The following is a 25355-nucleotide window of genomic DNA, read 5'->3' as shown; positions in this document are numbered from 1 at the left end:
TGGGTTGTTCTCTCAATAGCATAACATCAAATGCAAACAATCAATAATCTTGGTGTGTGTCATAGGATAAAAATAACCATTTTTTAAAATGTAATATTCATGTATTAGTAGTTTTAATTCAAACCACTAAAGCCATGACTTAATTTTAATTCGTGACCCTCTTCGAAACACCCAACAGTCATATTTGGTGTAAGGCAAATGGGCTGCATTTAGCGCTGGATTTTAAGTTGTGTGGACTTTGGTTCAGATGGCGGCGTCCATTTAAAACTTGGCCTGCTTCACCCATTTCAAACCGGTTTTAATATGTTTGAGAATGCCGTCCTTGTGGAACACCCAGTTGCGTCCGAGGTTCGACCACAAACCCAAACTATCCCCTAAGTTGAAAACAAAATGATCAGAATGAGCAGAATTAGCCACTGGAACCTTCTGGAACACCAGCGTGTCTGTCCTGAGTGGGGACAGTTTCACACGGCAAAGGACTTGGGGGGTGAAGATGAAAGAAGAAACTCTGATCCAAAAACACCTTCAATCTTGTCAACATGGATGTTCTAGAGCAGTGGTCCCCAACCTTTTTATTACCGCGGACCGGTCAAGACTTGGCAATTTTGCTGCGGCCCGCGGGGAGGAAGGGGAACCGTCAGATAATGCTTCTTGCATGTTGGTGTTCCCGCTGAATGTGGGAATCACCTACCGGGATAAATCCATTCTCCTGTCTCTTCTCTGGGCCTTTTCCCTTCGCAAAGAAACTTTCCAAAGAATCTGATCTGTTTCTTACTCATTTTGCTGCTTGTGGGCTCAATGTTGGTGCGCAAGACGTAACCGAGAGAATCCGGTTAAAGGATGTTCAAAATAAAAGATCCTCCAGACTCAAATAATACATAAAACGGAAATATTTAATTATTTCTTGCGCGGCCCGGTACCAATTGGTCCACGGACTGGTACTGGTCCGCGGCCCGGGGGTTGGGGACCACTGTTCGAGAGAAAAGCTACCGTATTTTTCAGACTATAAGCCGCTACTTTCCCCCCACGCTTTGAACCATGCGGCTTATAGCCTGGTGCGGCTTTTCTGTGGATTTTTCTTCAACCACCAGGGGGGGCACTTTAGCAGGAAGTGAATTGGAAGTCAAAATTGAAAATCAAAGAAGAAAGAGCTCATTTTAATTTAGAACAAGCACATGCTAGCAGCAGGCACGAGTTTGAAAGTTTGAAATGTTTTCAAACTTATATCCCCTCATCATGGAAACAACAGGAAGACGTTCATATGATGCCACTTTTAAGTTGAAGGCTATCGATCTGGTAGATAGCAGCTGTAAACTCGGCGTGAATGACTCCATGATTCGGCGTTGGAGACGCAGGGCTGTGTCCTGAATAAATCCAATAAATCCAGCTAATTTATTAAGGAAACAGCCCTCTGCTCTGTCCTTGTGGAAAACCGAGAGCAGCGGAGATATCAGCGATTTATAGCCACGTGCAGCTTGTATATGTACATTTCCAGTTTGTTTTTTTTAAAAACATTGTGAGTGCGGCTCATGGTGAGGTGCGCTCTATGGTCCGGAAAATACAGTACATGTTCAGAAGAGGGAATGAGAAGTTTTTGTCCTCAGTGGCAGCTCTGTGTGACATTTAGTCTTAAGAACCAGCTAACGGTCCTGGTGCTGGAAGTGTCATGCTGTGGGCTCATTGATGCAGCGGAATAATAAAGAAAGAGAATTACCTTCTAATTCTTCAAGTTCACATCAACAGCCAGGTGGGTGATGATTGGAAATATGTGGGGACCTAAAATCTGTGGTTTACAGGGTTCATATATTTGACACCATGTGAAGCAGAGAAGCTTCTGTTATAAATTCAGACTTGCTGCTCCAGTTCCTGTTTTTAAGATTCACTCAAGCCCTGTGCTGTGCCATTATTACACAGAACACTTTACATTAACCGTTTAAAACTGAAATATGTAGCTTTAATGAAAAATATGATATTTACATATTTCTTAAAATTATTATAATTATTATTATTTTGTGGCAGGATGAGACAGACAATCTGTGAAAAAAAAAAAAAATCAAGCCCCTCCATCTCCTCCCAGTGCTGCTACATCAGTCTGAAAAAATGCTCCGCTCTGGACCAGAAACAACCAATCAGAGCCGGGAGGAGGGCCTTAGTGCCATCCATCCTGCTCGTGTACGCGTTGCTAAATGTGCTGTGTAGAAACGACTTACCGTTCCAGGAAAATTGTTTATCCGCCGTCATCGGTGGCTATGCTAACTAGCCTTGGCACTGGTGGCAGACTCTGTTGTGGTGAATCAGCTGTAGCGTGGCGGAGAGCAATTTCTGATTTGTTCAAATGAGAGCAGTTAGAATTTTTTTCTCACAAAGTAAAAGGTTTCGTAGCCCAGCTTTAACGTTCAAAATGTGAACTTTGACAAGAAGTGACCGAGTGAGCAAATAAAGCATCCTGAGCGTCTTTCTCGAGTGCAAGGACACATTTGCTGCTTTATATTTTGAATTTTGCACGCGAGAACTCTGCATTCCACTGAATAAAGCTCGGATCCACACCCAAACTCTTACGCCATCGGACGGCCGTCATCTAAACAGTGAGTCAAAACGTGTTGCTCAACACCGGGACTAACTCCCCCCGCCCCTGATCTTACAATTTAAAAGACAAAAATTTGTGTTAAATAACTCCAACCTGTGAAGCAAAAAAAAAAAAAATTCAAATAAATCCCAGCTTTTTCCCTCCGCCCGAGGCTCTGGTTTCACCTTTACAGGCAGCGAGTCTGTGGGTGGGACGGTGTGAGTCAGAGATGTGGGCGACTCGGTGAAAGCGGTTTATTGCAGCTCAACAGATAATGTCACCCGGCGCTTTGTTGTGATGAGGAAAGAGGCCGCATCCATTACGTGAGTCAGGAGCGCGGCGGACAGGTCAGCCTGTGGGAGGAGGACAGACGCCAAAAGTCCTAAATCTGGACTTCTTGTCGTTTGGTTTCAGTTTAATATTTAATCATAGACACAAACGGCTCTGCTCTCGTCTGACTCCCCAACAGGCCGAATGTATTTTTATCCCTGTCTGCTGTGGAAGGAATAGGTTTTTCTTTTTTTTCTATTTTTCTTTGGTACTCTTAAACAAATCTTTTAAAATTTGATAAATGGCAGATGCATTTTTTGTTCTCACCCTTTTCCGGATTACATTCGTCCTTCGGCGGGGCCAAGACGAAGACGCACAAGTCAAAAATGAAATGCTCTGCTTTGTTTCTCCCCGTCCGCACTTACTCACTGCGAACAGATCATATTTTAGTTTCACTCTCAGCCGTTTGACAAGAGTTTCTCGTCCTGTCCAGAATGCCAAGGCTGGAATCCTCCTTAAAACTCTGGCTTGTTCTGGGCGTACTGTTCTGGCAGCCGATCCCGTCTGAAATTTTCCTTCATTTTTCTTTTTCTAAACGTATTTATAATCGAAGAACTAACTCTGGCCAAAAGGAGTTGGAAATAGGCAGAAATTCGTGGTGGTACCTTAAGGAGCCGTAACCTTTTATCTGCCGCCCCTCAGCCGCCATGCTTCGCTATCGGTCGATTTAATCTGGCAGATCCTGCACCTCTTGTATCTTCTCTTTATTTCAGAAAGAATCTTATCTGTGTTTCAGCTCTTTAAAGTCATTGCACGCAGATTTCTTCCCAGCAAAAACAAAACAACAAAACTGTGCCGTGCCACCAGCGCCTGGAAGGGCCTCGCTTTTAACACGCGGTAAAAGACAGACTTATTTTATTTAGCTTTTCCAGACATGATAAACAGTTTGGCTTCAAGTGATGGCTGATCCATTTGCCGTTAAAAAGTCTTTTCTCGGTAACCCTGAGGACAGTTCGGCTGTAGTGTTTGTGAGCGTTTACAGCAGGGGTGCCCAAAGTCGGTCCTCGAGGGCCGGCATCCTGCACGTTTTAGTTCTCTTCCTCGTGGTGGTAGTAACCTTTTCAGCATGTCAGTGTTCTTCTAGGCCTTCTAACGAGCCATCATTTGATCCAGGTGCGTTAAACCAGGGAGAGAACTAAAACATGCAGGATGCCGGCCCTCAAGGACCGACTTTGGGGACCCCTGGTTTACAGTGTTGTTGAGGAATTTGGGCCGACGACTCGTCGCTTTGTTTTTGTTCGTTTTTACTTAAATTGGTTTAATTTAAGTAAACCCTTCACCACATTGAAGGGTTAGGGAGCGTAGCACCACACCTGAATCAGATTTATGTCTAGACTTTGACTAGACCACTTTAAAATCTTCCAACTTTAAATGTTAGCATTTTTTTCATTGAGGAAGCTTTAAATCCAGGGACGCGGAATTATTTTTGTTATGAATTATAGAGGCAACACAATTTGCCTCTGTATATATAAATGTGTAAATGTGTATATATTTATATATATATATAAATGGCAATTAACTTTTTTTAAATTTTTTTTTACTGAAACTCTAAACAAGAATCACTGAAATATAATAGATTCCACGTGTAGACATGGCTATCTGAATATATCTGGATAGTTTGTTGATTAATTATGAATCATTTCTGAATTTATTCATTAGACTCTGTATAAAACTCTACATATCATTCCATGTAGACATAAGAATGTTTTTGTATTTTTTATTTTATGAATTAAGAATTTTCAATTAATTTATCAGCTTAGCTTAGGTCCATGTGGAATATAGTTACAGTTAAATATTTATTGAAAATTATTGAATCTCTGATAAAGCAATGTTCCACGTATTGAAATTATGAGAATATATATATATATATATTTTTTTTTTTTGATGAATTATAGATTTTTTTTTCTTACTTTTTACACTTTAACCTCTTTGGTCCATGGTATAAAATGGCTTTTTAAAAAAAAATTATTTTATTTTTTTACGGAGGAAAATAAAAACATTGATTTATGGACATGGTCAAATTTAGATGCAACTCGACATCTACACACGACTGTCTGGCAATATCTAGGTAATTTCTTAACGAATCATAAACTTTTCAGAAATATTTTACATTTGTGCCTACATTGTTAAAAGTGTTGGTTAACACTTGTACTGAAAAACTAATGTAATGCCATTATTGCTTAAAACAGAAGCTAATTTTCATAAACAAATTATGTATTTATATACATGTAAATATTGTAGTTACAGTCATTGGAGTATATTTTGTAGTTTTTGTGATAAACTATAGATCTAAAAATAGTTTTTCAATTTGGTTCTGCATTAGACAAATAGCTCAGATTACATTTTACAGAGATTTTGATGTGTGGGCTCCGTTACTGGTTTGATTAATTGGATCTTTCATGTGGTTGATCACAATTAACTCAAGATTTAAGTGAGAGGTAATGTCAACCTGAAGGGTCAAGTTGGTTTTAATATTCTTTTTTATTGTTAATACATGAAATCATTTTTTAAAAACCACTTTTTTCCATTTCTCCAGGTCAGTTTTCAGTGTGACAAAAAAGCAAAATGAGAACTTGGTGTCATAAAGACTGCGTACTCTGAGATCACTTCAGACGAAGAAGTAAAGATGCTGCTTTACTTGGCCAGCTGGATTACCGACCACTTACGAAACGTTGGTGTGTTTCTGATCGGCTCGGACAGAAATGTAAAAAACTCGTGTTTATAGTTGCCATAATTTTCGCTGCTGCCGGGAACAGTTTGACAAATGTAAAATAACGAAAAAGTCCCCCTGCAAAAGAAACGATCTGTCCTGGTGTTTGCTCAGCCTTCTTACCACATTCTGGCGCTTTGCTGCATCATAAAACAACTGCTACAGTTTCCAGATAGAAACAAACGGTGAAGTTGGCCTTCAGTCTGATTTCGGCTCCAGTGGGTTCTTCTTGAACGTCTCTGGGTTCCTCAGCAGGTCGTCGATCAGAGATCCAGGTTCTGTTACCAGACAAAAACAAGATTCTATCAATAACGGGACATCGTAGTAAGATGTACTGCTTATGCTTTAACAATGCCGCCGTGCGTTAACTCAGGCTTCGCTTCTTGTCTGCAGACTGTTTCCCAGGTGTGGAACCTTAAAGTGACAAATTCAAAAGCTTTGCTGCTGAAATGTCTCAAAAGCTCTCGAGAAATACCTTTGCAAAAGTGTTTTCTGCCATTTAAGCTCCTCCTTTTTTTTTTGTACACTTTGATGCATCATAGCCACAACCTTCAGTTAGGACTCAAAAAAAGTTTGAAAAACTTTGGCTCACATTTAAATGTTCAGTTTCACTGTCCACCATATGCAACTTGATCTGACAAAAACTTACAAGCCAGGCAAGAACCAGAGACTGATTTAATGTGAGGTTGGTAAGAGCAGCAGCCGAGAAGCCGGTGGTAAGTGAGGAAGAGGAGGAATTTGTTGACCCAAATCTGGTCCTTATGGACCGACGGCAAACAGAACATGCAAAGAAAAGCTGCGCGGGTTTGAAATGGACACTTCCAGATCACAATTAAGCCATCATATAATAAGTGGAACAAGGTGGTGGGAGCAGAGCAGAGATGATGGGATGATTTTCCTTCCATCTGACTTGTTAGACGAAATGGTAAAACATCTTTTCTCTTCCGTTCCTCAGCGTGTACGACATGCAATTCATGTTCTCTGTATGTGAAACATTAACGGGGACGCATTCTGCAAAATTCACATTTTGCACAATATTGTACAGTACTTCCATTTGAGTTTCCAGTGCTTCTAAAACAAAATAGTCCAAGCACTTAAAAAAAAAAAAAAAAACACCCAGATGTTTTTGGCAATAAGTTCATGTTTCTTGGTGTCTGGAAAATGAGCCGTTTCAAAAACCTTTGGCAATGAAACGTCACAAATCAGCAGCCACTGCCCGTCACCTAGCAACTCGAGCGGCGTGTCACCCCTCACCTAGCAACCCAAGTTGAACACCAATGTGTTTAGCCAGCTGGTTTTATTGCAGTACAATGGCTGCTGGAAAAGAGAAGTGTTTTTCTTTTGTCGACTTACTATTTAGAAACAACTTGCTGAACTTCTTGTTGGCTGCGCAGGAAGCTCCGTGTCTGCTTTTCAAAGATGTACGGTGGCGCAGCCATTTTCATGTGCGAGTGTAAAAATTGAGTTAGGGGGCGTGGCTACAAAGTGGATTTAAAGTGACAAGAGACCCTAAAACAGCGTGTTCTGGAAGAAGCTCAAAGCAGGCAGAACTGAGTGGACCGAAGAATGATTCTGTGAAAAACATTTGTAAAATGGGCGTGCCGTGATGGCGTAGCGGTTAGCGCGACCCACATTTGGAGGCCTTGAGTCCTCGACGTGGCCGTCGTGGGTTCGACTCCCGGACCCGACGATATTTGCCGCATGTCTTCCCTCCTCTCCTTCCCCATTTCCTGTCAGCCTACTGTCATATAAGGGACACTAGAGCCCACAAAAGACCCCCTGGAGGGGTAAAAAAAAAAAACATTTGTAAAATGAACCTAGTTTGTGTAGCCCAAAGACCTTCTCTATTTAAAACTGCCATGCTGACTGAACGGCGCTCCTAATGAATCAGCTCCTAACTTTCATACTGCTGAACCACAATGTAACAGTTTTCGCACAAATTCACGATCTGACACATCGAATACGTCAAAATTGGGCGAAGCTGCAGACAGACAGAAATCAGCTGCGATGGCCGAGCGGAGCAGAGCGTCTTTAGGAACCGCTTGCTGCGAACTCAGAGCGCAGACCAGAGCACGTCTGAAGACTCACTGGGAATCGCTTGTGTATAAATTCCCCGTCGTGCGCCAACTCATTCGTGACATCTGTGGTTTGGCATCATTTCCATCTAAACCGTCTGATATCTCTTTTACATGTTCAGAGACAATCCGTCTCCCAGCAACAATTTCAGATGTTTTTCCAAAACACTGCGTCTCGTGTTTGTTTGGAGCTCGGGCACCGAAGCAGGGGGACCGTCTCACAGCCAGAGCAGAGGCAGAACCTTCAGATGCGCTCCTATAGCACATCGTTTCTTTCTTCTTCTTTTTTCTTTTCTTGCAAGTGTCTTCAGATTATCTGATAAGATAAGAATGTTACCCTTTTCTTTTTTTTCTTTTTCTGCCTTTCATCTCTTTGACATCTTATTTTCCATCACCTTCTTCCCTCAGTACCTGCCCTTTATAAGATCTACTGTCAGATCCAACCAGCGCTGCCGCATGCAAATTCATACGGAGGTTTTCAAATGCAACATTTTCCCACGGGAAGAAAAAAAAAAAAAAAAATCTTCTTGTTTTAATTGCGCATTATGAAACAAGGACTTCAGATTGTTTCAACATTGTTTCCAAGCAAGATGTGACAGATTAATGTCTGAAACCTTGAAGAAAAAACAAAACACACAACTCTTTGGGGGAACGCTGATGTGCCGCTATCATTGTTTGCGTCTGACTGTCAAGGTTTTGCACTCTTCCAAAAATCCCTTAGATTTGAAATATCTGGTGACTGCTTGGAGGATTGAAACTTTTTCTTCTGGCAGAGGAAACGCTGTCCTCCTGTCAATAGATCACCAGGAGAGAGGGAAAGTAAAGATTCCTAACAACCAGTTTGGCTCATCAAAGTTGAACTTGTCCTCATCAAACCAAAAGATAAATTGGCCTTAAGGTTGACCCCCCTTACTTTCCTTTAAAACCCTTTTTTTTTTGTAGTGGCCAAAACAAAGCAAAGCAGCAGCTGACAAGTGTTCAAGGAATGTGGGACAAGTCGAGGCAGTAGTCTCGGGAGTCGAGACCGTGGAGACGCCGCAAAGCAGAGCGTCGCTGTGCTAACCTTGTTGCTTTCTCTGTGGAAAACAGTGGCTGATCGGAGAGAGAGACAACCACTGCGGGTCCGTCTGCTTGCGGACGCTCGGGAAGCCGGTGTGCGGCTCGGATGGGCGGACCTACGAGACAAACTGTGAGCTGCAGAGGGCCCGATGCAGGGACAAAACGCTGACGATGGCGCATCGGGGAAGGTGTCGAGGTGAGGACGGCAAAAATAAAATAATAATTAAAAAAAAAAAAAAAAGCCGCGCCGGCTGGGCCGCATCGAACACAAGAACAACTTTCTGTTCCAGGGTTTTGTGTTTTAGGACATTATAAAAGTCTTTTACGAGATTGAAATCTGAGCGCGGGTCTACGAGGACGCCGCATTCAATGCTGTCATTAAGCAGAGGTAAAAACCAAAACGGAAAAACAAAGTAAACGCTGTCAGTCAATAGCCTGCAGAGCCAACATTAGCCAAATTAACTGGAGGAAATTTTACTCTGTTTGACTTTATTAGTCTCACGTCCCTGATGAGGGAATTTCTTCCAGCCGTTGCTTTGGTTCATTGAGGTTTTGCGCAGCTAAATGGATTTCAAGTTTTATCGCGATATTTTGCTGTAATATTGTGGCTACGATAAAAGTGACGATAAGAACTGTTTAATGTTTCTCTTTTAGGCAACTGTAGACTGTGTCACACTAATTAGAGACCCACAAACACAAATAATGCGCTTGAAAAACATTCCCATTTGTAAAATGCTTCTTTAGGACACCGGTCATGTAAAGAAGTGCGATTTGCATTTTCAAATTTATTCATATTTATTTATGTTTTTATTGAACAGACAGTGGAGAAAATAGTAAAACTGTCAATCGTGACAATAAGGAGAGCTAAAGTTTTTAAACAGCACTGATTGGAAATTATTGTGACAATAATGGATCAAATTTCTTATCTAGATAAGAAATTTATCACGATAAGTGATAAACAATACAATAAATGCTCACCTCGATGCGCAGCCATCTTGAAGTTATTCCATGACTTTTTTATCAGTTTCTCCCCTTTTATTCTTGTTTTTGTTTAATAAATAAAAACAGTACATAATCTGTTTTATGTTTTTGGACAATCGAGGTTAAACAAAATAATTTTACAAACTGATAATGATCAAATCATTGTCATTACTTCTTTAATTTCCCGCAAAACGCACATGGTGACCTTTAATTTATGGTTTTAGACTTTAATCAATTGCTTCTTTTCCGTTTTAAGTTATTTAAACTCAGGCATCGAATGTTAATGTCATCTATGAATAAATCAAAGCTAACTCGCAGGGCTAAAAGCTTAAAGGGAGTTTTTAGCTTGATTTTGGTGAGGATGCAAAGATGACTCCACAATGCAAACATGTTTATCGTAATCTGCAGAAATAATTAATGAATGCCGATGTGCTATTTTTCTAATTGTTGTAGTTTTCAAACATTTTGCATCCGAATAAAGCTCTTTTTAATGTTTTTTGTCCGTCTAGTGTAAACAAATGTATTTATTAATAGAGCATTCATTTGTCAAATGCTCTATCTGTATATCTTTCTAAAATAAATACCAGATTTACCTTCAGTTGGTATATTCATCGCTTCTTTTTTGCTTCTGACACAAAAACTGTCCGTTTTGCACAGAAACCATTGTATTGCATGTAAAGGACTCGTTTGTCTTTCAGTGAGGTTTACGCTGCCGGTGGCTCCAGCACCAACGGCCACATCTGATGGGAGGGAGCCAGAGCCGAAAGGTCAGAACTGAGCAGACACTTTTAGAAGCTGTGAAATTCACCCCATGTAGGGAATCGTTTTATTTGGAGGAGTGCAAAGAAATGTTTTAATGAGACAAAGGTCATAATACAGTCATAGTCAAAGCACCTCAATCATCCAAGGGCTCAAAATGCAACACAATGAGTTACATTGTAAAAACAGAAAGAAGATTTCCAGAAAGTAGAATTCTTTGGTAAACAGAATTGGACCTAGCTGTAACAAAAATCCTTCTTGCAGCTTTAATGTGATCTATATGCATTTACTTTTCTTGCATGTATGTTTGAGAAATCCTTTAATCTCCATGGCAACCATTCAGCTGTGCGTAATGCCTGGGTGAACCGAGCACCGTCTTCAAAATGCAGCTTCCATGCTTTCCCCTCGCACACCAGCTCTCCTCTGTGACTCCAGCACTCCTTCAGACTAGTCAGCAGCAATTAGCAAACACCTGGTGGAACTGCGCATCAGCTGAGCTCATTATGCGAGCTACTTTTCAGTGTAGCGCTGGTAAAAATGTTGCTAAGGGGTCAATACAGGAGTGATGTAATGACTTCCTGGCGGAGTTTCAGAAAGAGCAGCAGTTTTTAAAGAGACAGAGGTCCAATTTCAAGGTGTTAAATTACAAAATCAAACTTCTTTTAAGTCATATTTGATATATGTAGCATTTTTATAACAACTGAAGGCAGCAGTTATTTTATTGTGCTATAAAATGGAACTATGTGGCTGGAAAATGCATAATATCGGCCCTTCTTTTTAATCCAATCCATCATCTGGTGGTCTTCCCACGTTGCTTTGCCATGGAAACGCGGATAAAGGTGAAAAGAAAGAATCACATCTTGGGGGCCAAGGTGGATCGAATGCGGACCGCCTATTGAAAGTCACCTCTGTTTCCCCTTTTACAGCACGGCTTTGTAATCGACACACAACCAGGAATCCCTCATTAAAGATCACTTTGTCCTTTTATCGCCTTCAAAGTGACGAAGAGCGTCTGACCTTCAGAGCTGCGACTATCGAAGCAAATGAGCGTCACTTCCAGCTCAGCTTCCAACTCGCCCATTTCCATGTGTTGACCTTTCAGCTAAAACACTGGCTAAACGTGACATCAACGCTAGCTTGAAACACTCTTCTTGGTCTCCTGTCTTCATTTTCCTTCTGACGATATAAACTGCGAATGTGGAAAGCAATAAAACGCATTTATTTTGAAGATCACAAAGTTGCAGCTTTGAGCCGTAAAACCTTAAGGGTCAAGTGGAAACTGTGGTGGGGAGGGAGGGAGATGTTTTTGATTTCCCAGCTTTCTGTGGGGATGTAAGTTTTTACAGACCATGATCAGGCTGCCCTCGACTCTGGAGTCAAGGTGTGAACTTGGCATTTGCTCCCACGTTTCAAAGCCTGTTTTTACGTCAGGAGAACTGCAGCCCGATTCCTGCCTCCTCTGTTTCAGACGGGTGAACTTGATGGATTGCATCGATACATGGGTACTGATACGGATGAGTTCGTGGACGCATGGATGGATGATATTGAAAGACTCATTGATGGGTTTGAATATTACAGCTGGTGCAGCCCTCCATATTTGGCTACTCACTTTGACTTTCTGCCCCTCCTTCTTGTAATGCTTGGGTTGATTTCACAATAAAAGTCCTGTGGCACGTAAAGAAAAAGCTGAGAGAAGCTTAAATTGTCTTTGCACAGGTTTTTTTCTTCTCTTTTTTCGGTTTTAAAACACAATAAAACAGACCGTCTTCAATAAGCAAGGGTGAGCCTTAGGGTGGGCGGTATGGACTTAAAGTTTTATCACAATATTTTGCGGTTCTATGGTGATAACAATAAAAGTGACAATGAGAACGATTTATTACTTCTTTTTCAGGTAACTGTATGACCTGTGTGTTATGCTAATTGTAGCATGTGCACTTGAAAAACATTCCCATTTATAATACATTTCAGTGACGTGCGGTCAGGGGAGGCAGGTGAGGCAGTGCCTCACCAGCCATCATGGAAAGAAAGAAAATATATAATCATAAAGCAATTTAAATTGTTATATTCATCCGGTGGTTTGTACTAAAAAATATTTATTTTTCATGTAGCTTCACCAATTTCGATTTTTATTTGTTCAAAATCGCTGAATTTTCTTATTTTCCCATTCAAATGCTTGGAAGCGATGCCGGTGAGGCAGCAGCGAGCTCTGCCTCACCTTGGATTGCGCAACCCCTGGCTCTGCGCTGGCTGCTAAGCGGAGAGAGCATGTTGCTGTACGGCGTCAATAAAATGGTTCAAACAAATTTAATATGTGAACTTATTTCCAATAATTTAGCTTATGTATATAATGTACAGTGCTTTTTGTCACCAACTGTGTTTGTGTAACGTGTTTCGTGTAATGAGCGATTATAAACGGCAGAGAACAGGTTCGAGGTGAGGCAGGCAGTTCTCTTGCCTCATGGCAGGGGGCGCTCAAGATCCCAGACGTTCGTCTTGTTCACTCCTCAACTGCCGAGTAAGTGACAGCGAGCTAGGCTAAACGATTCGGGAAGCAAGTCAAGTGCAGCGATAGATTTTGTGAGCTACAGTTTGTATGTGTAAGGATGCAGAAGTGAAACATAACCTGTAAACTGCTGTCAATCTATGCATCTATTTGCAAATCTGATTCTGATGACGTCAGTGCCTCACCAGCTATGAACCTCACCGCACGTCACTGATACATTTCTTTGTATCACTGAACCGCACATGGTAACTGTATTTTAGCCAGTAGCATCTATGCCAACCAGTTCAATGAAGCATGAAAAATAATAGGTCAGAGAGTGGCAATGTTCACATAAGCCCAAAATAAGAAAAGATAACCACCTGACCTTTATTCGGCAATAATTTTATGTTTTTAGGTGACTGGAAAAACCTTCTGAACGTAACGTCACCAAATAAATATATATAAAAAAATCATAGTCCATTTTTCTACATTTTACATTTGACATCACAGTCCTGTTTTAGTTCCGTCCTTATTTTTCAGTCTGTCTTCTCTGGGATTACTTTTTATGAACTTTCATTCATCCACTGAAGGCCACTCTGTTCTGCACCCTGCTGAGACTATATTTACAAGAACAGCTAAGCATGAAGTTCAACACCAAAGGTGAACGCCGTAAAAGACAAAAAAGAAAAAAAAAAACCCACACACATCTTGATGGGATTTTCAACCTTTAAATGTGAAACCTCCTCTGTTCTTCATTTTTTCCCACAATCTCAGAAATATCTCTTCAGAGTAAAACTACAGAGCGCTCGCCGCTCATTGCTTCGCCTCGTTATGTCACATTGTGGATCAATAAGTCTGTTCCAATTCCTTGAAATATTCTTCAATTGATTGTACATTTAACATTCAATTGAGTGTTTAAACCCCAGTGGGTTGCAGGTGCAACAGGGGTCTTATTGAGAAAAGAACCATCTGTTTTGTTTTGTTTTTCACAGAGGCAGGTCAGTCGAAGTGCCACGTCGAGAGGAACCAGGCCCTGGAACAGGCGCGGAGGCCTCAGGAGTCCACGTTCGTCCCTGAATGCAACGAGGATGGAACGTTTGCCCAGGTGTGTGCTTCACTCCTCACCTTCCTTTTTCTGTTCTATTAGCGTACTCAGATAAACGCAGCTGTCATAAAAGATATGTTTGCATCTGTATGTGTTTGTCAGGTCCAGTGTCACACTTTGACAGGTTACTGCTGGTGCGTCACCTCCGACGGCAAGCCAGTGAGTGGCTCCTCTGTGCACAACAGGAAGCCTGTGTGTTCAGGTACTTTGACTGGGCGGGGAGGTCTTCATCAGCCAGTGTGTGAAGGAAATGTACTCGGCTTTTGCCGACTCATCCTGGTGTCCTTAGTATCTCCTCCCTGTCAGCTGATTCTGTATCTGATCGGATTTAATCATTAAAAAAACCCCAGCAGATTATGTATACACATACAAGATTTGGCAGCTTTACCGTCGCTAATGTATTCGGGACATTTGGCATGCTATGGAATTTATGTAGGTCAGCTGTCTCCAAAGTTGGTGTCCCACATGTTTTAGGTGGTAGCACAAAAATGTACCACCACTTTCTTGTGGTGGTAGTAATAATCTTGAGGTTGTGAGTCAAATCCCCAGACCAACAGGCTCTCTACCAGCTCTGCCGCTCCGCCATGTTGCATTTGTGGGAATCTTAACTTTTACCCCTAGATGCTCTGGTTGGACCTTAAATGTGGAAAATAAATAAAACAAAACTCAAAAGTCTCGGGCAAACTACCCTGACCTTTTGAAGCAAAACACTGTGAATATAAGCAAATCACTGCGATCCACATATACTATGCAAAAACGGGGGCCCGTCCACAGACAACAAAGCTGTGGCAGAGCTCGGCTCTCCACAAATTGTGTTTTGTTTCCTTGCACAAAACCGCAAACATACTCTACCCATTAGCGCTCCTCTAATTAGACGTCTCTTTAAAGCTCCAGAATTGTTAACTCATTGGTGTTAATGTCTGGCATTAGCAAGACAGACAATTGGGAATTGCATCGGCAGCTGTTCTTGCTTGACTTGACCGCAAAACGTTTTGGTCGGTCAAGTCTTTGATTGAATTTAGTTGCGATTCGTGGCAGGGTAGATATGCAGCAATTAGCACAGCAGCTAGTTTCATCCTTTGTCCTCAGACGTTAATGTTTTGGCTTTGTTTTTGTTTTTGGGTCAAAATTGACTCAAAGTGAAAAAATCCTGTCTTTAAGTAAATCATACTCATCAACTTGTTCTCAGATTTGAATTGATCAGTTTCAAGAGTAAAGGAGGAAGTTTTTGAACAGAGTCCCAGACTAGACTCTGCCACATGTGTAATGACATTGTACAACAGGTGCAAGCTCAACAAGAAGGCCAGCAATGGCTGGATCATGCAGGGGCCTCTCTGGTGCTCTAAGTGCTTTCAGCGGGACTCTGTACGCTCATCCTGGATGGGAACGCTTTCTGATAATCGCCCTCGTTTTCCTCTGTGAGATAACACTCTGGGGCCTTTGCCAGGACTGGGTTGCAGAGTCACCAGAGCAAATGGTGCAAATTTTGTTTTGGATGGTCTGGTTAAACTGTTCACATGTGCCTTTGTTCACGCTCCCTGTTGGAACATAGAGCAGAGATTTAACCAAGATTTGCTTATGTGGGCTGAAAACAACTTATCAACTCTTAGGGATTTCCTAACCTGAGTCTAATCAACTTCTACGTTTGTGTTCAACTGACTAATTAAAAATTGATACAAAAATGATTTAATCAAAGCTGACAGATCGATCCAAAATATCGATTAAAAAAAGTTGGTATCAGTATCAGATCAATACTTTAGTTTCAGATTCCCCCTTGAATTTTTACTTCTGTAGTTTCTCAACTCTACCTCAAAACAGATTTTACTTTGATTAGCTCTTTATTATTTTATTATTATTATTATTGATTGCACTTTATTTAGAAAAAAAGCAGACTAATTTGCTTTGGTTGCCTATGGTTACTGTTTGTCAGGTTAATGTTAGGGGTGGGCATGTATAGTATCATTTATTGTGAATTTTTTTTTATCATGGTATAAATCTTCACTTATGGGTGTCTCGATACATTCCAGTTACTGAAGGTAAATTTAAAAAAAACAGAGTATGATTGGAAGTACTAGTTTTGCTGTTTTCTCCACTATCTGTGCCACGAGAGCTTCAGTAAATATCAATAAAATAAACATGATTAAGTGCAGCTGCTGTATGCAGTTTATCAGAAATCTCACTTTTTTTAAGTGGCGTCCTAAATAAGCCCGATTCAAATAGAAATGATTTTCAAGAACAATATTTGTGTTTATGGCACAATGAATGCTGAACCATGCAGTCAGTCATATAGTTGCCTAAAAAAAATAACAGTTTTAAAAAAAAAAACTTTGTCGTTTTCAGAATAGTACCACAAAATATTGCGATAAAATTGTTAGTATGTATTGCCCACCCATGCAATATGTTCTAAAAGTTTTTTTAGATACTTATAAACTTCGTCCAAATGTTGCGTGAGGTTTGAACAAAATGATTTAAAGGAAAAACTACAAAAAAACATAAGACTAGAAGTCTGACACGTCAAATTAAAATAAAAAGTATCAATTGTATTAACAATACAAGCCCTCTTTTTATTTAGTATCGGATTAATATAAAAAAACTGAAGAACCGCACACTTGTATTAATCACACTGTTTTTGTAATTAAGAAATTATTCTAGCTCAAATTTGCCAAGCAATCGAACCAAGTTGACCAAAATCCAGCAAATGAAATATGTGACATAAATCCTTTTCCCAATTATCACCTCTGACAAACACCGTCCCGGAAAACTATTCGTATTTTCTTCGTGTTTCATTTGGATTACACAAAGTGGAGTCAAATGAAAGTGATACAAATAAAAACAAAAAGTCTTTAGTCATAAAATTCTGAAACATCTGGCATCCATCAGCCCTGTCTAACTTGATATTCCTAAAAAAATCCAGTGCAACTAATCGACTTCATAAGGTACCAAATTAAATAAAAAACGAGTCCTTCTGTGCATAATATGATCTCAGGAGGCATACAAGATTCTTTTTGTAAATGTGTCAGAAGAGTGCTGGAGAACAAAATTAATCTTGAAGACCAAGAAACACAGTAGATTGGTCAGGCATCAAGTTGTGGGGAAGTTTAAAACAGAGTTACAAAACAATATCCAGAGTTTTTAACATTTTATTCGGCACGTCATGCTGTGAAATAAATAATTTCTTATTTCAACAAGAACGAGGAAGCCGTAAACACAAGGAAATGCTTTAAGAAAACCTGTTTGGCAAATGTTTCCCATCTTACGATGTCAATGGACCTCAAGTTACGACTCAGCCAAGGTCCAGACCTACATCCAACTGATAACTTGTTTTAAGACTTGGAGCTTAACTTTATTTCCATTCCCATTCGAGAACGGAAGTCTTTACGTTTGCAAAACTGGCAGTGACCTTCGCAAAAATACTTCCAGCTGCAGTTGCTGACAATGGTGGTGCTTCCAAGCACTGACTCAGGAGAGCTGAATACAGAAACACAAAGATACTGTGAAAAGTGAATTTCTACCAGGTACTGTATCCAAATCTACAAGCCTTTGTTGACATAAATGGTTTTACTATTTTTTGTAAAAGTGGTTGAAATCATTGGGGGGGAAAATGTCCAACAACCCAAATTTCTCTGCTCTTCAACCGGACAAATGATTTCAATGTCTGTTCTGAGTAACTCTAAAACTCAGTCATCATCACCTGCCCCCTTTCTGCCCTGCATGAGGTCCGATATCTTCATGGTTTCTTGCAAAGGTATGTATGATGATGGAAGCAGAATCTGAGTGTAGCAAACCTGACCCTGCTCAGCTGCTGCATCCAAAGCGCGATGCCCTCGTTTTTTTTTTTTTTTCCCTTCTCAATATAACTAGACATGCTGGACTCAAACATAACTCAATCACCCGAGTAAATCATCTCACATACGTTTGCAGGAAACTTCAGTGAAAATATGGGAACTGATGCTGGAAGGAGTGGATTCTCAGTTAGTAAGTTTTTCTTCCAGTTGCTTTCACTCAAAATTCTCCCCTTTGTTGTGACTGGTTGGATCATTTGATTCATTTTCTCCGAGAGCATCCATGCATGAAACTGACTACCTGCATGCGCCGGACGAATACAGTGAAATGAAACATTTTTGCCAGTAATTTTCCAGAAAGATGGTCTCTGTTGGTACGAGGCTGATGAAACGGGTGCAATGTTTAGGATACAATCAAGTACTAACATAGGGTTTCCTCTGCAGCAAGATGTTGAACACTAGCTGCGTTTCCATTGGCCATGTCATTGCGCAATCTAACATTTCGAAAGTAATTTTGCTTAATGGCAAAATTAAAAGAAAAACCAACAAAAAAAACTTGCTTTAGTGCTAAAATGGCTGTATCAAAATTGGTGTAACCCTTTTTTCGCATCACGCTCGTCACACTATCGCCAACCGGATGTTGCCGAAGAAGACGACAGGAAGTAGTTGGAGGATGACTTATCAAGTCGAACAAACGTATTCACATGTGACTTTAATTGCGATTCTCATTGAACGGAAACACCGCAGCTGCTGAAGTTGCGTATTCTTCCGTCAGCGGAATATCGACAAAGTTTTGCGCCCGTTTGTAATGGAAGCGCAGCTGGTGTCGCGTTTCTTCATCCTGCGTCGGCCGGCAAGCTTAGAGATAATCAGAAGAATAACGAAATCCAATTGAAATATTTTAAAGTGAAGGTCCTCAGAAGAACTGTCTGTTTCCGCTGTCTAAAGCATTGCTCACTCTCTGTTGTGTCTCCACCCCCCTCCTTCCAAATGCCTCAGGGTCAGTAACCGACCGACCACCTGGGCCCCCGAACGCGGGTAGAAAAGGTGAGCTGAGATCTGTTGCATGTCCTCTGTTTGTTTGTTTCTAAGCATGTTGGGATACAGCAGCTCAAAAGGTCTTTTGACCCAGTTTTGCTCTGCCTAACATGCACAAAGTCCATATTTGCCCAAGTAAAAAGTGCGGCAACAGGAAGCCATGAATCTTCACAGTTAGAATTAGTGAAAGCATGCAAAAAAACCCAGAAATTGTATGAAAATTTGTACAGAAGAACAAAATTATTACACAGTTGATAGCTATTTTGAAGAATCAACTATTAGTAATTATTCAGGAAAGCTTCTGAGCAGATGTTTTGCTTTCCTTTTTAGAGTTCAAGTGTAAATGATAAAAAAAAAAATAAAGAAATATATTTTAATTTGTCTAGTTTTGAAGTTCCTCTTGAAAGTCCTGTTGTCGATCTAGTGTTTCTTTTGTATGTTATTAGAAAGTAACCTTCTATTTACATAGACAATAAATAGAGACCTATTTTTGCAAATTTAACTTCTTTCTAAACAGGAAGACATTGTTCCAGGCTACTGTTGAGAGTTATATATTAAAGTATATACTATTTTAATTGTTTTAAATATTTAATCAGTAAAAACCCATTTCCTTTAGTATGCTGAAGCCTTTACAGTTCAATAATTTCTCAAAAACTGGAGGGAAGAACCAACAAATAGATTTTGAGTATTTACTTTAGTAGTTTTTGAATTATTTGAATGTGTTGACGCCTGATCTCACTTCAAAGGATTTCGCTGTAATGTTGAAACTTTTTCTGTTGTATGCTTTTGACATAATTATTTCCCAAGGAATGTTCCAGAGGCTGCGAAACCGCACACAGGGTGAGTATGCAAGGCAGATTAATTCTCAGTTAAATATGATTCAGCCTGGACAAGGACTCTGCCAGCATGTCTAAATATTGATTTTAGCCCGCAGCATTATGTCAGATTACATTGCTATGTTTCTCTAAGATCAATGGTAAAGCGCCAATGAGAAATTTGCATGAAATTATCAAGGGTATGAATGTTATATTCAATAAGGGGGCCTTGAGGACACAACTAAACTCTTCGTTTCTCATTGTTAAATGGTGACGAGAAAAAAAAAGCTTCTAGAATTTACAGCGTGATCTTCTATAGATTCAAAATTAAATAAAACAAGCCTCTGAAAATGTTTGAGTGAAGCATCTTTAGTGAACGCAAGCGAAACAACACTTTTCTAACATAATCCCGTCTGGATAAAGTTGATCACTTTTCTTGATTTATTTTCTGATGTGGACCCGGCTTTAGAAAATAGTGATGGAAAAACAACTGGGGAACCAGTGAGGTGCAAGACTCCCATAAACTGGACGACTGTAAAACGCTCAAGATTAGCCGGTTAGCTGCAGCTGTGCTAATAGCAGAGAAACAACCTAACGTTCCAGTGGGGCTGGACAATAAATCAATAACAATGTCAATAGTTAATACAGCTGATGGAGTATTTAATGTTTAATACAAAGAATATTCACTGAACTCCGGTCCAGAAACGCACAGCATTCTGGGAGATGTAGGTGGAGGATAGACTTTAGCTGCTCAATGAGGTAAGCAAGGTTGGTGGCATCAACTAACTCACTCACTCTTTGGTTACCTAGCAACAACCTTGAGTAACTTAGCCACCATGCCTCATTACTGCTTAAAAATAAATGGTATGGAGTAAACATTGAGGATAAAAGAGGAATTAGATATTTAAAACAAAAAACTAATAAATAATTATCGATATTGACTTACATGGAACGGTTATATCATGATACGTTTCTCAGCTGCACCATCCAGCCCTACGTTCCAGGGAAACCGTTTATCCACAGTCGTCAGTGGCCATGCTAACTGGTCTTAGCATTCATAGCAGCCTCTGCTGTTCAGGAGCTGTGGCGTAGCAGAGAGCAAGAAAAGGGTGTGAGCAGCGTGTACACGAGCAAGTTTGACACCGCTACAAAAAAAACAAACTTTTTTTTAAGTATTTTTTTTTTAAGTAATTCAGACCTCAGGCCTACAGAAAAGTTGTGGATTATGTTCTAAAGCTAATCTGTCCCAGGAAACCAATCAGTTTTATTCCAGTGAGCGTGAAACACCGCAACAATTTACAGCTGTAAAGTTGTTCAGATGGAATCATTAAACCCCTGAAAATTTCTGATCCCTGAATTATAGTTTAAAAGCAAGAAATATTCATGGCTCTGTGGTGAATATTTCTGTGGTGACCACAGTTTAGAGCTGCGGTCACCACGTTCTCCTGGAGATCGAAATCTCCAGGAGAACGTGGAAATATTTTTATCAAATTTGACAAATGCATTATTATTATTATTTTTTGCAACGAAGACAAGTTTGCTAATGTTGACGTTTGATGTGGACGGCTGTCTTTGTATCACACAGTCGTGGATATGATAAGCCATAATATTTAGCCACGGCGCTGACTATACTTGGTGCTTAAGTGCAGCATTTGGACTGACATAAGAGCTATATTATTATTTATAACATATAAATTTTCATAACTCTCGCAAATATCAAAAGAGCTGATCTGAAGTAAAAGAGAAGCTTTAACTTAGACACCAACGCAATAACCTGATGTTGAGCTCATCACCAACGTTACTCTAAATAGCCTCATGTGCACTAAAGTCCACATTACTTCTGAAACTGATCGCAGCCTCAGTGCTTGCTCAGCTCTAGTGTTTCGAGTCAACCAACCATCAACTGATTCCCTCGCTGTGACGATGGAAGTCGTTTGAATTACCTGCAGCTGAACGTGGCTATTGAACGGAGGTTTGAGGCCGCCTGCTGAACGCGCAGCCCGATCATGTTGTGAGTGATTTATAGACGCGGGCTTCCACAGGCACCCACGGGTGGGTGGTTGTCTTGTGATTTGTCTGTCATTCCTTCTGTCTGTTTTTCTTTCTCTCCTTCTCTCTCCCTCTCTCTCTCTTGGCCGGGCCATGTGCAAATCCCAACCATTCAACAGTTCTGGAGAGTAGATTGTATTAATCTCAATAATGGTAGTCTCCTTCCGTTTCTTTCTCACTCTCAACCCAGACGACGGCTCCAAGCCCACCCCCACCATGGAGACCCACATCCCCCCTGAGGGTGAGGGTAAGCTTCCCCTTACAGCTCTTCCGCCGTTACAGCACGGTCGAGACGGTCGCCTCGACGACTAAATGTGCATACCGCAGACCCGCGATGGCTCTCCGGGGTCAAACGCGGCTCGCATAACTGCTCCTTTGTGAGCTCAAGCTCATCACATTCCAGAAAATTGCAGCAGATGTACTTTGTCAACAAGTTCATTTCCAAACCTAAGATCTATTCTCTTAAAAAACATTTTTAAAAACACACCATCTAATGGAAATATCCAGATGTCAAAAATTGCATTTTATATTTGATGTCTTTTGACTCTTAATGCCGTTTTAAGTTTGGTTTTGTGGGCAAAAGCCAGACTGCTGAATAAGTTAGACATTACATTAAATTAAATACCTCCATTTGTGAATGCTACTGACCTCTCCTCTGTCATGCTGTCACCGCAGAGATAACTGCTCCGACACTGTGGATAAAACATCTGGGGTACATGGAGAATAAGCAGAACAGCTCCACTTCCAGAAGGCAAGGTGAGGCTAGAAAACATACCGCGACAATGACGGCACACTCCCTCTTCTGTCCAGATTAGATTATTTTTATAGTATTTATTGATAATTATGAACTTAAAACAAGCTCCTACATCTTGGTGAAAAGTTACTGGTGAGTTAGTTTTGTCTCATTTCAAGTGCACTAAGATATTTGCACTAGAAACCAAAACAAACACTTGTGTGTTTTTGCATTGTTCGGTGTGTGATGTTTTAAGAGTTGTCTTGTCCGTTCCGATCTGAAATTGTGTATGTTCTACATGTTGGACTGTCGATGTGTGATGTTCCCTGAAGTCAAATGACAGCACAGCCTGTTGAATGTGACGTGTAGCGAATCAAAAAGCAAGGTGGTGGAAAAACAAAGGGGGAATCTAAAACACCTGCCTTAGCACCCCAGAAAGTCCAATGGATAATGGAAACACCTTTGTTTTGTCTTTTCTCTGTTAAAACCTTCGCCATTGTTTCTTCCCAGTCGGCCATGTTTGTTTCCTGTGAACTCGCATTTGTTCTCGGGAGGTTTTGCAAGATTTCCCATCTGAAATCTGCATGTTGGTGGCGAGTGAAATCGGTTTGTGTGTGTTGTGTTGCTCCTGCCGCGCGGCACGTTGTACAACCAAATCTGTCGGGTTTTGGAAATCGTCCGACAATTTTAAAATCTTGCCGGGCGAACCAGGCGTTACTTTCTCACAACTTAGCAGTTACTTTCCTGTAATGTCTATGAAACTTCATTCATACTTACCAGATACTCTCTGGGAACCTTCCCAGGTACTTTCCAAAACTTGTTAGTTCTTCTGTGGAAGCAATTTCTAAATTGTGAAAAATAAATCTCTATATTTTCCGGAAAGTAGCAGGTAAGTTTTACGAGAAACGCCTGAAAAGTTTTACGAAAGTTATGGAGAGTTGTGGAAAGTACCAGTAAAGTTCACCAAAAGTAACATTGACTTTATGAAAATCTAAGGGCTGAATTAGTGATTGCTGCTGACATCGTTTCCTTTAATTTGTTTCAAAATAGGCAAATCAAAGCAGACAAGCAACAACTAATAGTTAAAGTGTTACAAATTTAAAGCAACCTAATATCTGGAAAACATGCAGTTGTTCTATTTCAGTTGAATATCACAGTTAAAGTTGATACTCCTTCTTTTCCATCATAATGTCCTGTTTAGCAACTCAGTCACAAAATGAAGTCAGATGTGATCAACAAGGACTGATTTTGAAATTGACTCTGATGGCGACCGCATTTCACTCTATTTCTGATCTGCATGGTCCATTGTCGATCTGCTTGTTTACTTCCCTTCACGCAATAGATATTTTGAATTCATCCTGCTGCTTTGCATCTACACACACCACCCCACCAGTCTTATTTCCTTCCTGAACACAGTTTTTGTATTTCATCTCGCATTTCGTGCTTCATTGCAAACAGCAGAAGATCCCGGTGATTGCATCTTGTGTTTCTGTAAGTATTTTTGACGGATGGCTTCGCAGCAAAGGAAGCTGCGGTCTGGCGTGCATTGAAGTCGTTGAGTTTTTCAGAGATATTTGCAGTGACAGCTCTTTGAAAGCTCGGTGGAAACTCCGGCTTCCTGTTTCCAGTTAGCATCTGAAGACCTCAAAAGGACAAACGGACAAAGCCAGCTCGAGGGGGAGCTGTCATCACGTCGGAGACGCGAGCGAAGTGTGTGTCCACATCTGTAATTCCACACTGTGCTTGGTTTCTGTGTCTCTTGAGTTGAGGAAGTGTGCAGAGAAGCAGCAGAAGCCAAGTACGTTTGGCCACCAGGGGGGAAACATGCCAAGCGCATGAACAATTTGTGAATTTTGAAACGTAGCCGATGGTTTAGTGATTCAGATATTGTGCTGTGTTGAACTCAACCCACTAGCTTCTTGTCGAGGTGGATATTCTTGAAATTCCTTTTTTCTAAAAAATCACAAACGCTTTTCGTGGAATGGAAAGTAAGCACTCTCTTTATAGCACTCTATAAAGTAAATGTACTTTATAGATTATTAGATGTTAGGATGTTTTTATGAATTACATTAGCAGATAGAGGAAGGGGAGAACACGTTAACAACAATAAAGCTCCATGTTCAAACCTTGGTAATCCAGAACTTCCTTAGCTTAACTTCATGAAAGTAGTGTCTGTAAAGATGCTACTTTACAGACACTCATTGCTACATTGACTGATGCTACATTACAGTCAATATTTCTTATATAAAGAGACGACGCAAAAAATCTGAAATATCGCTGAGTTTTCTTTACTTACTTAATAATTTGTAGTAACATTGATAAATTAATTGAATTAATACTTTTTAAGAAATTATATTTTTTTAAAAAACATGTCTGCTATTGTTTTTTTTCTTTTCATTTTTGCATTGCCATATGTTATGGCAAATTGGGACATTCCCCCCCCAGTCCCCAACTAACCTAAAAATGGTAAAATACCCACAACTTACAGTTTTCATGCTTTTAAATCTGTTTTTCAATTGTTTAATAAGTTCTTAGCCAACTCTTCAGATCTTCAGACGTATCTTTAGGTATTTCAGAAAAGGATTTGTAAACTTGAAGTCACTTGAACTGCACTACGTTTCTCTTCACCTTTAGCTAACAGCTCGTTGCTAACAGCCGTGTTTTCAGGGGAAGCGCTTTGCTTCTTCCTGCCCAGCGTTTGAGGCCAGAGCGGCTAAAAGCGAAGGCAGTCATCTGTAGCGATGTTTTGATTACGCGGGCTTTGCTTTCTCGGCGCGGTGGAAGAATCCTCCCCGTTTTAAAGTCTTCACAGTTTCGTCTCTCTTCTCCTCTTCCTGGAAAAACTTGAGTCCTAACCAACCAGTCGAGAGT

General features: G+C 40.4%; 1 protein-coding gene across 11 annotated transcripts in view; it reads left to right on the top strand.

Moving 5' to 3' along the window:
- The window catches only part of smoc1 (SPARC related modular calcium binding 1), a 65099-nt gene that overhangs the window by 18025 nt on the left and 21719 nt on the right, over positions 1-25355 (top strand). For 3 of the 11 annotated variants that reach the window (XM_023352623.1, XM_023352624.1, XM_023352634.1), the window contains exons 2-10: positions 8771-8936; positions 10420-10488; positions 13955-14067; positions 14170-14269; positions 17989-18042; positions 18849-18896; positions 19695-19727; positions 21909-21998; positions 22427-22507. In XM_023352623.1, the coding sequence (XP_023208391.1) occupies positions 8771-8936; positions 10420-10488; positions 13955-14067; positions 14170-14269; positions 17989-18042; positions 18849-18896; positions 19695-19727; positions 21909-21998; positions 22427-22507 (754 nt within the window). The remainder of the gene's footprint in view (positions 1-8770; positions 8937-10419; positions 10489-13954; positions 14068-14169; positions 14270-17988; positions 18043-18848; positions 18897-19694; positions 19728-21908; positions 21999-22426; positions 22508-25355) is intronic. The other 8 variants (XM_023352625.1, XM_023352628.1, XM_023352631.1 and 5 more) reach the window with 8 other exon arrangements.

Source organism: Xiphophorus maculatus, chromosome 19 (genome assembly GCF_002775205.1).
Source record: "Xiphophorus maculatus strain JP 163 A chromosome 19, X_maculatus-5.0-male, whole genome shotgun sequence".
Lineage (NCBI taxonomy): Eukaryota > Metazoa > Chordata > Actinopteri > Cyprinodontiformes > Poeciliidae > Xiphophorus > Xiphophorus maculatus.
The sequence above is the reverse complement of the archived record's forward strand: the minus strand, read 5'-3'. Positions and strand labels throughout refer to the sequence as shown.